This window comes from Elephas maximus, chromosome 23, assembly GCF_024166365.1.
Source record: "Elephas maximus indicus isolate mEleMax1 chromosome 23, mEleMax1 primary haplotype, whole genome shotgun sequence".
Taxonomy (NCBI): Eukaryota; Metazoa; Chordata; class Mammalia; order Proboscidea; family Elephantidae; genus Elephas; species Elephas maximus.
Window position 1 is genome coordinate 2,322,443 of NC_064841.1, and position 12,686 is coordinate 2,335,128.

The 12,686-nt window shown below is 40.2% G+C and overlaps 1 protein-coding gene across 1 annotated transcript in view; it reads right to left on the bottom strand.

The window, feature by feature from the left end:
- RSRC1 (arginine and serine rich coiled-coil 1) overlaps positions 1–12,686 on the bottom strand; it is a 382,940-nt gene that overhangs the window by 204,005 nt on the left and 166,249 nt on the right. Inside the window, exon 5 of the mRNA XM_049867089.1 lies at positions 10,636–10,672. Within this exon, the coding sequence (XP_049723046.1) occupies positions 10,636–10,672 (37 nt within the window). The remainder of the gene's footprint in view (positions 1–10,635; positions 10,673–12,686) is intronic.

The following is a 12,686-nucleotide window of genomic DNA, read 5'->3' on the forward strand; positions in this document are numbered from 1 at the left end:
GCTTTCAATGGCCAATTTTTTCAAAAGTAGACTGCCAGGTCCTTCTTCCTAGTTTGTCTTAGTCTGGAAGCTCTAAGCAAAACCTATCCCCGTGGGTGACCCTGCTGGTATCTGAAAAGCTGGTGGCACAGCTTCCAGCATCACAGTAACATGCCAGCCACCACAGTACAACAAACTGACAGACAAGTGCTGGCCTACATCTTCAGAGCACCGTTCATAAAAAATAGCCAGGCGCAACAACACCACCTAATAACCACACACTTCCATTCCTCCAGCCCTTCTGTGTTAACTCTAGGGTCATATCAGAATGCCTTTAATCCAAATATGATTCTGTATCAAATAAAAATAAATTATTTCCTTAAATTCATTAAAAAATCTAATTAAGCACAATGTTATAAGCTGTATTTCCACTCATTTTCTCTAAATCTTTAAATATGATATAAGCACTAAGCTCTTTGAGGTGCTTTGTGTTTAGTCTTGCTGAGGACTCCTGCAAGCCTTAGGATTCAAGTTCTATTCAACAGTGATTTCCCACATTTTCCATTATGAATTTCCCTTTCTGAAGTAAAAATTTTCACAGCCTTCCATACACCCACTAAGTGATAGTAGTTATAAGTTTAATATATAATCAAAAGATACTATAAAGCTATAATTGCTTTAAATGAATTTCATCTTATCAATCAAAATAGCAGCATAATATATTTGAAAAGAAGCAGTATGTATGAGTGAGTCATACTTACCCAGCTTAATATTCACACAGTGCTCTGTGAAGCCTCTGCACTAATCCTGGACTCCTCTGCCTCTCTCCTCCCCTACAGGAATCTGGAGCTCACAGGTTTATACCCACTACCTTCGAGTCGATTCCGACTCATATAGCAGGGACATTTTTCAAACTTTGCCAAAGCCCTGTTTTCAAAGCAGTGGAATCCTTTCTTCTAAGGTAATCTTAATGGAACCCAAAGATATAAAACAAGTTAAAAAAATAAGAGCTACTTTGGTTAGGATTACGAGGAAAGGCTGAGCCTCATTTTCCAGCAGCTCCCTTCCCAGGTGACACCTGGCACAGCCTTTAAAGAACTTAAAAGCTGTCCAGAGGACACCAGTTCACAGTGATAAGACTCCAAGCCAAGTGATTACCAAAACAATAAACTTGTCCGTATCACCAGTCTATACTTGCCTTTGATTTTATTGTGTCTTTTTGTTTAATGGACTCTCGTTTTTATATTTAACTTGAAAAGTATTTTATTTAATTTGTTTTCTATTTTCCAATGTTACAAATGTGAGAGACACAGAAATAATTCAGACAAGGTTTCTACCCTCCAAAAAGTCACAACTTTTCTTTTTAAAATCTAAGTATTGCTATGCTCTGTTTAAATAGACTGTGGTACATACATACCATGGATTGTTGTTAGCTGCTGTCGATTCCAGCTCATGGCTACCTCGTGTGTGCTAGAGTAGAACCGTGCATAGAGGGTTTTCAAGGCTGAGACCTCCAGAAGCAGATAGCCAGGTCTGTCTTCTGAGGCGCCACTAAGTGGATCTGAACAGCCACTTTTTTGGCTAGTAGTCAAGCATTTAACCCTCTGCACCACCAGGGACTCCTTACCATGGATTGCTACAGAAGAACAAACTTTTGATACATGCAACAACTTGGATGAATCTCAAGGGCATTATGCTGAGTAAACACAGCCAATGACAAAAGGTTACATGCTGCATGATTCCACTGACATAATGTCTTAGAAACAGAGAACATATTAGTGGTTGCTAGGGGCTATGGAAGGACAGGAACAGGGATGGTGAGAGGGAGGTGGGTATGGTTATAAAGGAGCAGGGGGGATCCTTGTGGTGATGGAACAGTTCAGTATCTTGACTGTGGTGGTAAACACACAAACCTAGAGATGTGATAAAATTGCACAGAGCTAAATACATAAATACACACACATAAGTGTAAGTAAACCTGGGGAAATCTAAATAAGATCGCCAGATTGTGTCAATGTTCATATTCTGGCTGTGATATTATATCAAACCAAAAACCAAACCCAGGGCCGTCGAGTCGATTCCGACTCATAGTGACCCTATAGGACAGAGGAGAACTGCCCCACAGGGCTTCCAAGGAGCGTCTGGCAGATTTGAACTGCCAACCCTTTCGTTAGCAGCCGTAGCACTTAACCACTACGCCACCAGGGTTTCCTGATATTGTATCACAACTTTGTAAAATCTCACCTTTGGGGAAAATTGTGGAAAGCGTACACAGGATCTCTCTGTAGTATTCATTATAACTATACACAAATCTATAATTATCTCAATGAAAATTCAATTAAAACATATTTATTATTTTCTAGTCCTACCACTGTTCCTTAATTTTACTCAATTAATTGTGAAGAATGCTTTCACAAAAATCAGTATTTCCAAAAGAGATCAGGTGATGAGTGGGTACACACAGCACCACACTGCCCTGCACCTCTCTGCTTCTGCTTTATCAACAAGCTCTGCTTTCCTTATTAGTAAGATGCTCAAATCACCTTTGGCAAGTTAGATATTCAGTGAGCGGAGTAATCTTTAAAAAATTATAGATTGTGGCGGAAGAAAACTCTGCATTTTATTCCTACTTCAACTTCATAGTTCCAGCCATATAATCTAAACCTGTCTTCATCTACAAGATAGCAACTTAAAAGACCTCAAAGGACCATTTTGAAGACTAAGGTAACACACTGTATGTGAAATCCTTTAAAAATGGAGATATCAGTGTATAAATTTGCATTTTATTCTATAAAATGTTGACGAGCTGGGGCTAGAGGTCAAACTGTCATTCCTAAGAATCTGGGGAAAGGAATGTCCCAGGCTTGAGAACAATGGCAGATGCCGGATCCAAATCTCCCACACACCCTCAAAAAACCCCTTAAGATCGAAAGTCAGACAGATAATACCACACCTGCAGCACTACTAACAGACAGAGAATAACACAAACTCTAATTTACAGGGAAATGGAGAAACAAATACCAAATTCCCAAAGAAGTCCTCCAGCGGCTGTAAGCCTGTGAGTCAGACAGCAGGGGAGGGCAGGCTTAGGAGACCATGGAAGGAGAGGCAAGAGGAGTTCACAGACGAGGCACAGACAAAACCCATCCCCAGAAAGATGAGCCCATCCCTCACATGCCAGCGCACTGAACAGAGGGCGGGGAGCTGGTATTGGCACAGCACCTGCCGGAGGGAGGAGCTCGAAAGAGAATGAATGGGCCCACAGGAGGTAGCCTCAGGGGCACTGCTTCTGGGAGAAAGCCAGATAAACGGAACATGTGAGAGTGAAGAGAAAGCAGCAAGTAAGAAACTGAAAGCGCTGAAGAGCATTAAGATACGTCACCGTCTCCCATTCCCTACCCCACCATCACCCACTGAGGTAACTACCCCTCACGGGGTCACAGCCTTGGAAACCCCCTGCAGCAGTTCTACTCTGTATGCACAGGGTCGCCAGGAGTCGGAATCGACCGAGCGGCAACTAACAACCACACTACAGAAGAGGGCGTGCTTGAAGCTCGGAACCCTGCCCACAGAACTGCAGAATTAAAAACAACAAAACCCATCTCCATACAAAGCCACTCTAGGAGGAAAACAGAAAATGCAAACCAAAGCATTCCAGTAGATGAAAAAAAAAATAAAGCCTCCCCTAAATACAACCACCAGGCTCAAGAATCATTTGGAAGGACACAAAAAGAAAATCTTGAATCAGAAATTCAAAAAATAAAAATACCAAGGAAATGAAAAAAAAAATTTCAGAAATGAAAAATAAATTATAAGATGGCCAAGGATGAATAAATGTAAATGAAAATTTAATAAGAAATAATAAAAACAAAATAACCAAAGAATAAAAACAAGACAAAGTAGTAAAAAGAGTCAGAAAGAGGTTGAAATAGAAGACAAACAAAAAAGCATATAAAATTGGAATCCCTGAAGAAGAAAACAAAATAACAGTACAGAACAATATTTAATACTATAATCCAAGAAAGTTATTTCTGAAAATGAGAAAACTTAAATCTATGTTTGCGAAACCACTTTGCACCAGGAAAAACTAACCAGAAACGATCAACTTGGAGAATTACCCTTGTAGAACCAGACTTTAAGGACAATGAAAACATCCTCGATGCCTCAAGGCAAAAAGGCCAAACTACCTACAGCCCAAGCCTACTGCCTTCAGGCAGATTCCAACTCACAGTAACCCTACAGGACAGAGTGGAACTGACCCACAGGGTTTCCAAGAAGCGGCTGGTGGATCTGAGCTGCCGACATTTTGGTTAGCTGAGCTCTTAACCACTGCACCACCAGGGCTCCAAATTAAGGGTAAGAAAATAAGGCTGGTACCAGAGATCTCAAGAGCAATAGATAAAGCAAGGCATTAGTGGAATAATATTTCCAAGAAATTCAAGGAAAGAAAATGCAAGCCAAGGATTTTATATCCAGTCAAGCTTTCATTCGTGAATCGAGACCACAGAAAAATAGCCTGGAATGTGCAGGAACTCAGGAAATGCTGTGTGTAGTATTTCCTGAGGAATGAGCAAGAGATAACTGGTTTTATCCAAACAAGAGATAACTGGTGATATGTCAGCAAACAAACTCATGTTGAGTACTTTATATATTTAATTTTAGAGCTGGTTCTAAAACAAGGGTGACAGCATGGGTGAAAGAACAGTACATAAACAGTCTACCTTCTGACAAAGCAGCAAGAACATAACAAAAAGAAATGGGATGAGAAGGAAGACAGAAAGGGAAAGCCCCAGAGCAGCGCTGCCTGGGGTGACGGTAACAGGTAGGAATGAGGGTACTGTTAAAAGGTCAAGCCGTTGTTGCTGGTGCTGCAGAGTCCATTTAACCAATGGCCACACCATGTGTGCAGAGCAGAACTGCTCCACAGGGCTTTAAAGGTTGTGGTCTTTGAGAAACCGACTGCCCGGCCTGTCTTCTGAGGCGCCTCTGGGTGGGTTTGAACCTCTAATTGTTCAGCTAATAGTGAAACATCTAACTGTTTGTGCCACCAAGGGACTCCAAAAGATTAAGCAGGAATATCAAAAAATCCTTACGAAACCAGATGCCGTCGAGTCGGATTCCTATTTATGGTGACCCCGTGTGTTGCTGAAAACTGTGTTCCATAGGGTTTTCGTGGCTGTGACCTCAGCAAACAGTCTTGGAAGATAGAGATAGTGTCTCCCTCCAGCCAGACAGCAGACAGGTATAATACAGACACTCTCTTTCTCTTGGACAAAGGCTGGGCCAGTTTTCCAGCAGCCCCTTAAAGGTTGGGGTTTCCTAGTGTGACAGGAACCAATGTAAACATGAAGCTTACGCTGCCTGCTGTGCTGTGAGTAACAAAGTGTTCTCTCTCCAGGCGAATCTCAGGTCTTCTGCCAGCATCCAAGACGCTGTGGCAGGCTTCCAAGAAGGGTAAAGTCTCAAACCTTTCACAGTTCTTGACAATAACAAAACAACATACCCAACAGAGGAAGAAACACAGCAAATACAATGATATGCACAGGAATTATGGGGTGATTTTCAGGATACATTGTTAGGTAAAAAAAAAAGTATATAAAATATAAAAAAAAGAAGGGGAAATAAGAGTATGTCAATGAAACTGGCCACCTATAAAAGGTGTAGAAGTGGCTAGAAATGGAGGAAATAACACTTCTCAGGGAATACCACTGTGCATACTTGTAACTATAGAGTCGCTATGAGTTGGAACTGACTCAATGGCAGTGGGTTTGGTTTGGTTTGGATACTTTTAACTTTTGGAAGAATATTAATGTTATACATATTCATACATATAATTAAATCGACAAGAACAGGGACAAAGGCACCTAGAACTGAAGGTGGACAAAAACAAATGAATACAGCCATATTTCAAATGAATAACGTAACTGCGCTGCACGGCACTAGAGGGTCACTATGAGTCGGAATCAACTTGAAGCAATGGGTTTTTTGTATACTGTAGGGGGGGAATGCAAATAAATCTTTAACTCTTTTTAGTAGGTTTGTTTTTCACAAGGTCTGGATGTAGCAATTCTAAAACTATTTTATGTGTAGTATATGGCTGAGCAAACGAGTAATGTTGATGCTGTTCGGAGCCTCAGGGTTCTCATTTTGTATGAAAGGCAACACAAACATGAAATGGGGGAAAGCAAGGAAAAACTCAGTGGTTTGGATTGGAATAGAAACTGTCTTAGTCATCTAAAGCTGCTATAACAGAAATACCACAAGTGGATGGCTTTAACAAAGAGAAATTTATTTCCTCACAATAAAGTAGGCTAAAAGACCAAACTCAGGGCATCAGCTCCAGGGGAAGGCTTTCTCTCCCTGTGGGCCTTCTCATCCATCTTCCCCTGGACTAGGAGCTCTCTGTGCAGGGGTCCCCTGGGTTCCAAAGGACACTCTGCTCTGGGCACTGCTTTCTTGGTGGTGTGAGGTCCCCCACTCTCTGCTTGCTTCCCTTTCATATCTCTTTAGAGATAAAAGGTGGTGCAGGCCACACCCCAGGGAAGCTCCCTTTACATTGGATAAGGAATGTGACCCCGGTAAGAGTGTTACAATCCCACCTTAATCCTCTTTAACATAAAACTACAATCACAACATGGAGGGCAACCACACAATTTGGCCTAGCCAAGATGACACATATTTTGGGGGGACACAATTCAGTCCATGACAGAAGGTATGTATGATTCATGAGTTCTTAAAAATCTATCTATCTATCAACTCTTTATCTATCATCTGGAGCCCTGGTGGTGCAGTGGTTAAGAGCTACAGCTGCTAATCAAAAAGGACAGCAGTTCAAATCCACCAGCCGCTCCTTGGAAACCCTGTGGGACAGTTCTACTCTGTCCTATAGGGTTGTGATGAGTCGGAATCGATTCGACAGCGATGGGTTATCTATCTACCTATCTATCGATCATCTATTTATCTATAATCTACCTACCTATATATCTATCATCTACTTATCTATTATCTATCTATCAATCTACTCATTAACCGTTTATCTATCATCTATCTCTGGGACTGAAAAGTTCTAGCAGTAATGAATCTAGAGACAATGAGAATATCACACAGCCAGATCTTGATTTCTAAATACCATTTCACTTTAACAAGAAATAAGGTACTGTGAACAAATGCCAAATTCCAAGGATGGGACAGAGAAGGTATAAGATGAGCCTGGAACATCTTATTGTGCTATAAAATAAGGAAGCATTTAAAAAAAGAAAATAGATGACAGCATGTCAAAAGGACACAGAAGCCATCTTGAAATGATTCTTGCTTGACAAATTTGGGACAGTTTGTGCATCAAAATAATTGAGAGTAACCGACAATAACCCATTTCATAAAACAGAAATCCATGAGTCCTTGTTCAAGATAAATAGATACATAAAGAAAGAAAGAAGGTCGAGCTCTTTCTTACAGAACAATGCTGACTGCTAAGTGTGAAGGAAAGGGAGAGTTGGGAAATCTCCACTATGCAGTCATCAGGCAAGAATCACCAATGGGTGACAGCATAACAGCCTTCAAAGGTTCTGTCTAGAGCTTTAAACACACATGAATAGTGGACAAGGATAGTGGTAAGTTTCTGAAAATAAAATAAAACAGTATTCAGCAACATATAAAAAATTTAAGTTGAGAAGAATAGCATGCTAGACAGTCCCCAGGAGAAACTGTCACTGAAGGAAAAATGAAGGACAAAGGCTGAATCAAGGGCTTGAGAGATTGTGACGCTAAGTTAACCAAGCCGTTGAAAGAGTTCCAGGGAAACACAGTCCACCTAACTCCCCCCCGTGGCAGGGTTACACATTGCTCTATACCAAGAAGTGCCCATAAACAGTACAAAGACAGTGTGACTATATACGCGGTCCTGTGGCTAGTAAGACATGCTGCATCTTTTTCTTAATTTATTTAAATTTATATTGACTTCTTACCTCTCTTGGTACAGTGCTAATTCTGTATGACAGTTCAAATAAGGAGTCTGGAAAAGACTAGATAAAGAGGAGACTAACTCCTAATGTGGGATGCTCTTCTCATTTTCATTTTATACTGCGTAATTTTCAAAACCGGTCTATTAGATATACTTCTAATTGTATTTGGCTATACTGTAAACTCAAAGAAGGGTTACATGTGCTACAAAGCAAGGGCTACAAGGTATACAGTCAGCTCGAGGGGGAAAGATGCAAACGTAACCTCAGGAACCACAGGAACTGGACAGAACAGGTTTCATTAATGTTCAACCAGTTAACTGTGACTTTGTCTCCCTCTTAGGGAGTTATGAGGAGTATCATTGACTTTACTAAGTATTATCAGTACACAAAGCTACACACGCACACACATGTATGAATATACTGTTAAGAGGTTACACGTACGCACTTGATTTGGAGGATCAATTTTATAATGTCAAGTTATGGAGTCTTTCAAACAACTTAGATAAAATGCATTAAAATCATGTTCATCTCACTATCTATGTGCTAATCCAGCCTCTCCCATCAACTAAAGCACTTTGCCTTTGAAACACGTTTGCCGTCTACGACCCAGGTCAAAATTAAATGTAACTATAGGGTCATTTTTTTTTTTTTTTTATAGGGTCGCTATGAGTTGGAATCGACTCGATGGGAGTGGGTTTGGGTTTTGGTTTAGGGTCAAGAATAGAGAAGAATAACTAACACACTTATTCTTGACTTTATTAAGTGCCTAAGCTTCATCAAAGGTTCTTAAATCTTTTTAGCTGGAGAACTCTCTCTTCAGATGAAATCTTCTAAGAAAGTCTGAAAGTTTACAATATTTAAAAGTGGAACTACTCTGGTTAAAGTGAGCACCGGAAGTCTGGAGCCCCGTCTGCTCTGGGGAGCCTCCTTGGCAGCCCAAGGCACAGTTAGAAAACGACTGCGGCGTAAGATTTTAAGTACAGTGTAAATGTGTGAAACAGTCATTGAACATGAGAGCTTACTTGTAAGTATAAAAAAATAGCAAATTTAAATCAAAGAAACAAAGTCATTATTTTCTGAGGAGCATGAGCAAAGGAAATATAATGGCTTTTTAATAACTAAGAATTTACAAGAGAAAGATAAACACAAGTAATCTGACACCATGCCGACCTTCCTTGTTACAAGTCCCCAATTTATATGAATGCTGTGTTTTAGATCAACATTTTTGTTTCAATGTGCATACATCCTAAATATATGTGTATAAACCACTGTAAGGAAATACTTTTTAATTGATGAGAATAACAATGTTATTTACTTACTGGTGATCCTGACAAATATACAATTCAAATTTTCTAACTAGGTTACCATAGCCTGCTTTTTAATTAAAAAAATGCAATTTTAGGGTCATTTTTAAAAAATATTTGATTGTGTTTTAGGTGAAAGTGTACAGAGCAGATCAGTTTCCCGTTCAACAAACTGTACACCAAGTGCTCCGTGGCATTGGCTGCAGTCCCCATGCTGAGCCAGCACTCTCCCTGTTTCCAGCCTGGGTTCCTCATTTCCTTTCATCTGGTTCTCCTACCCCTTCTTGTCTTTTCGTCTTTATTTTTGGGCAAATGCTACCCTTTTGGTCTCGCATAGTTGTTCTACAGAACACATTCTCTTAGGGTGTTATTGTTTACTTTATAGGCCCGTCTATTGCTCAGCTGGAAGGTGATTTCTGGGGGAGGGTCATTTTTTAAAGTCTAGGTGTCCTCAGTTTCCTTCTCTCTTGAAAGGAAAACCAAAAAAGCCTTCCAACCCTAAAACTACTACAAGTAAAAACTGTTGCTGTTGCCTGCTTTGTGGAAGCAGAACTGAAGCACATGAACAGTTAACAAAGCTACAGTGTGATACATGAAGGAAGCCTTGCGTTAAAAAGTACTCAGGCCCTGTTTACAAAAGAAGCTCCACCGTTAATTACTCTTCGTTTGGATCTGACCAGAAACCCAGGCGTGACTTCATAATGCTCCGTTTAAATGAACTCCTTAATGTCGTAACGAACACTCAATACGGCGAGTTCCGTGAATTTTGGACCTGTTAAAGTCAAACCGTTTTTCAAATTTTTTGATCAACGAACAGATTTTAATGTCAAATCAGTTGGGATTTCACTTCTACTTTCAAAATGTTTACTTGAACCAAAAATTCTGCATCTCAATTACTTTTATATTCTAAAACTGAATGGAGTTTAAAACCCATGCATTATTCATAAAGCAAACACATCAGAAAAACTAAAGCTGTGCACTTCTTTCAAAGCTGCTAAATTGCTAAAACATTCCATATTTATGCATGCAATATTTGATTGCATTTTTCTTACAACGCAAGCTTGTTTTGTCAGATCAAGATACGCCAAAAATTCTACACCAAACAATTTTTGTTTATAATTAAAGCAATCATCAACCCAAGGATTGTCATCCATTTTATTTCATCTCTACATCAAAAAAAAAAAAAAAAAGTAATTTAAAAAAATTTAAAATTCCCTTGAAATGGTAAGATAAATGAAAATGTAAGTCCCTTCACATACTAACAGTAGGCTGACCCTCTGGGAAATGGTTGACTTTCTCAATACGAGGTATTCAAAGCTCGTTCAAAAGTGTTCATTTAGAATGCGGATATCAAAGATGACGCGAATGTTGAAGAGAAAATTAGAACTTACCAGATGTCCTAATCCAGCTTTGATGTGCCCAGGTTCCCTAAAATAGAAGAATAAAGGTTCTAAATAGTTGCTAAACCCTTGTCTGCTATGATTTATATGCTTACCTCAAAAATGTTTTATAATCCCTTATGTTTTTTTTCATGTATCTTTACCAATGTTTATAATAATATTGCTTTTAAGGGAAAAATAATTTGCATCAAAAGGGAACAAACCATTTTTATATCTAAGAGACATACATCTAAAATAGGTATTCCACGAACAAAAAGGATGTTTCCAATTTTTTGTAGTCGATGGAGAACTAAAAGGATCCAAGTATGTTATTATTTTACTACCTGCCCAATAATATTTAATTCACACTAGTTTTTATACTAGAAGTTATGTTTTTTCCAACAGTTATTCTGAAAATGTTCAAACACACACAAAAGCTGAAAACAAGGTACTGTGAACCTTCACCATTCCACCAGTTGATTGGCAACTCTACAACTGACATTCACTGTATTTGCTTTATCAAATATCCACCACTCGAGCCATCCAAAAATGACTAAATTTTTAAATACTCTGCACATAAAAACCGCTTGTGAGTATATAACTAAATATCTAAATAACAATAATTTTTTTCCTGACATTAATTTTATTGACTCCATGCCCACTATAAATCAGGTTCTAAGATTGTTGTAATAATGAAAAGCAAAGTATCACCAAAGGAAATCCAGACACCAAATATCATGATATGTTTAAGCACTTAACTGACTGCTTTTCATTATAAAAGAGACTGTTGATGGAACTAAAACTACAAATATTTGTGGAAGTAAAAAAAAACAATTTACATATACAGTTCGTGAAATGTAGCAAATAGCTGGATTTTTTTCCTACTTTCAGTCTATACTACGCTATTAGTGTATGTTATTATTTACTATTTGCACAATAATATTTATTTAATTACTATTAAATAATAATTAAATGGCGAGCGGATTTTAACTTCCCTCACTCTATCTGGCCAAGCAGTGTTTTAGTTCTATCATAAATACCCAGCCTTATCTTAACACGAAATTACAGTTCTACCAGATCGCAAGAAACAAGAAATCTTCCAAATACCAACAACACTGCTGCATTCATGCAATTTAACCTTCTCCCCATTCCGCTTTCTTTCTCTGAGGGGTCCCAAGCTTGTTTTTTCCTCTTGCTTTTTGTCTCCTATATTCCCTTTGCCTAAAATACACTTTCCTTTGCTCCCCCTGTCCTGCAAACTCTCTTCCCAAATCTCTCTCTGTCTGCTCGGCTGCTCACACACTCTACCCAGGCTATCTCTGCTCTCACTGCCCAGTCTGGCACATTGGGAAAAAAAACCCCTGATGCTGACCAGCCCAGGCTTCCATCTCTGCTCTCAATGCCCAGTCTGGCACATTGGGAACAAACCCCACTGATGCTGACCAGCCCAGGCTTCTATCTCTGCTCTCACTGCCCAGCCCAGCACACCAGGCACAAACCCCAGTGATGCTGACCAGCCCAGACTTCCATCTCTGCTCTCACTGCCCAGTCCAGCACACTGGGAACAAACCCCACTGATGCTGACCAGCCCAGGCTTCCATCTCTGCTCTCACTGCCCAGCCCAGCACACGAGGCACAAACCTCACTGATGCTGACCAGCCCAGGCTTCCATCTCTGTTCTCACTGCCCAGCCCGGAACACCAGGAACAAATCCCACTGATGCTGACCAGTCCAGGTTTCCATCTCTGCTCTCACTGCCCAGCCCGGAACACCAGGAACAAATCCCACTGATGCTGACCAGCCCAGGCTTCCATCTCTGCTCTCACTGCCCAGCCCAGAACACCAGGAACAAATCCCACTGATGCTGACCAGCCCAGGCTTCCATCTCTGCTCTCACTGCCCAGCCCGGAACACCAGGAACAAATCCCACTGATGCTGACCAGCCCAGGCTTCCATCTCTGCTCTCGCTGCCCAGCCCAGCACAAGGAGAACAAACCCCACCACTGCTGACCAGCCCAGGCTTCCATCTCTGCTCTCGCTGCCCAGCCCAGCACAAGGAGAAC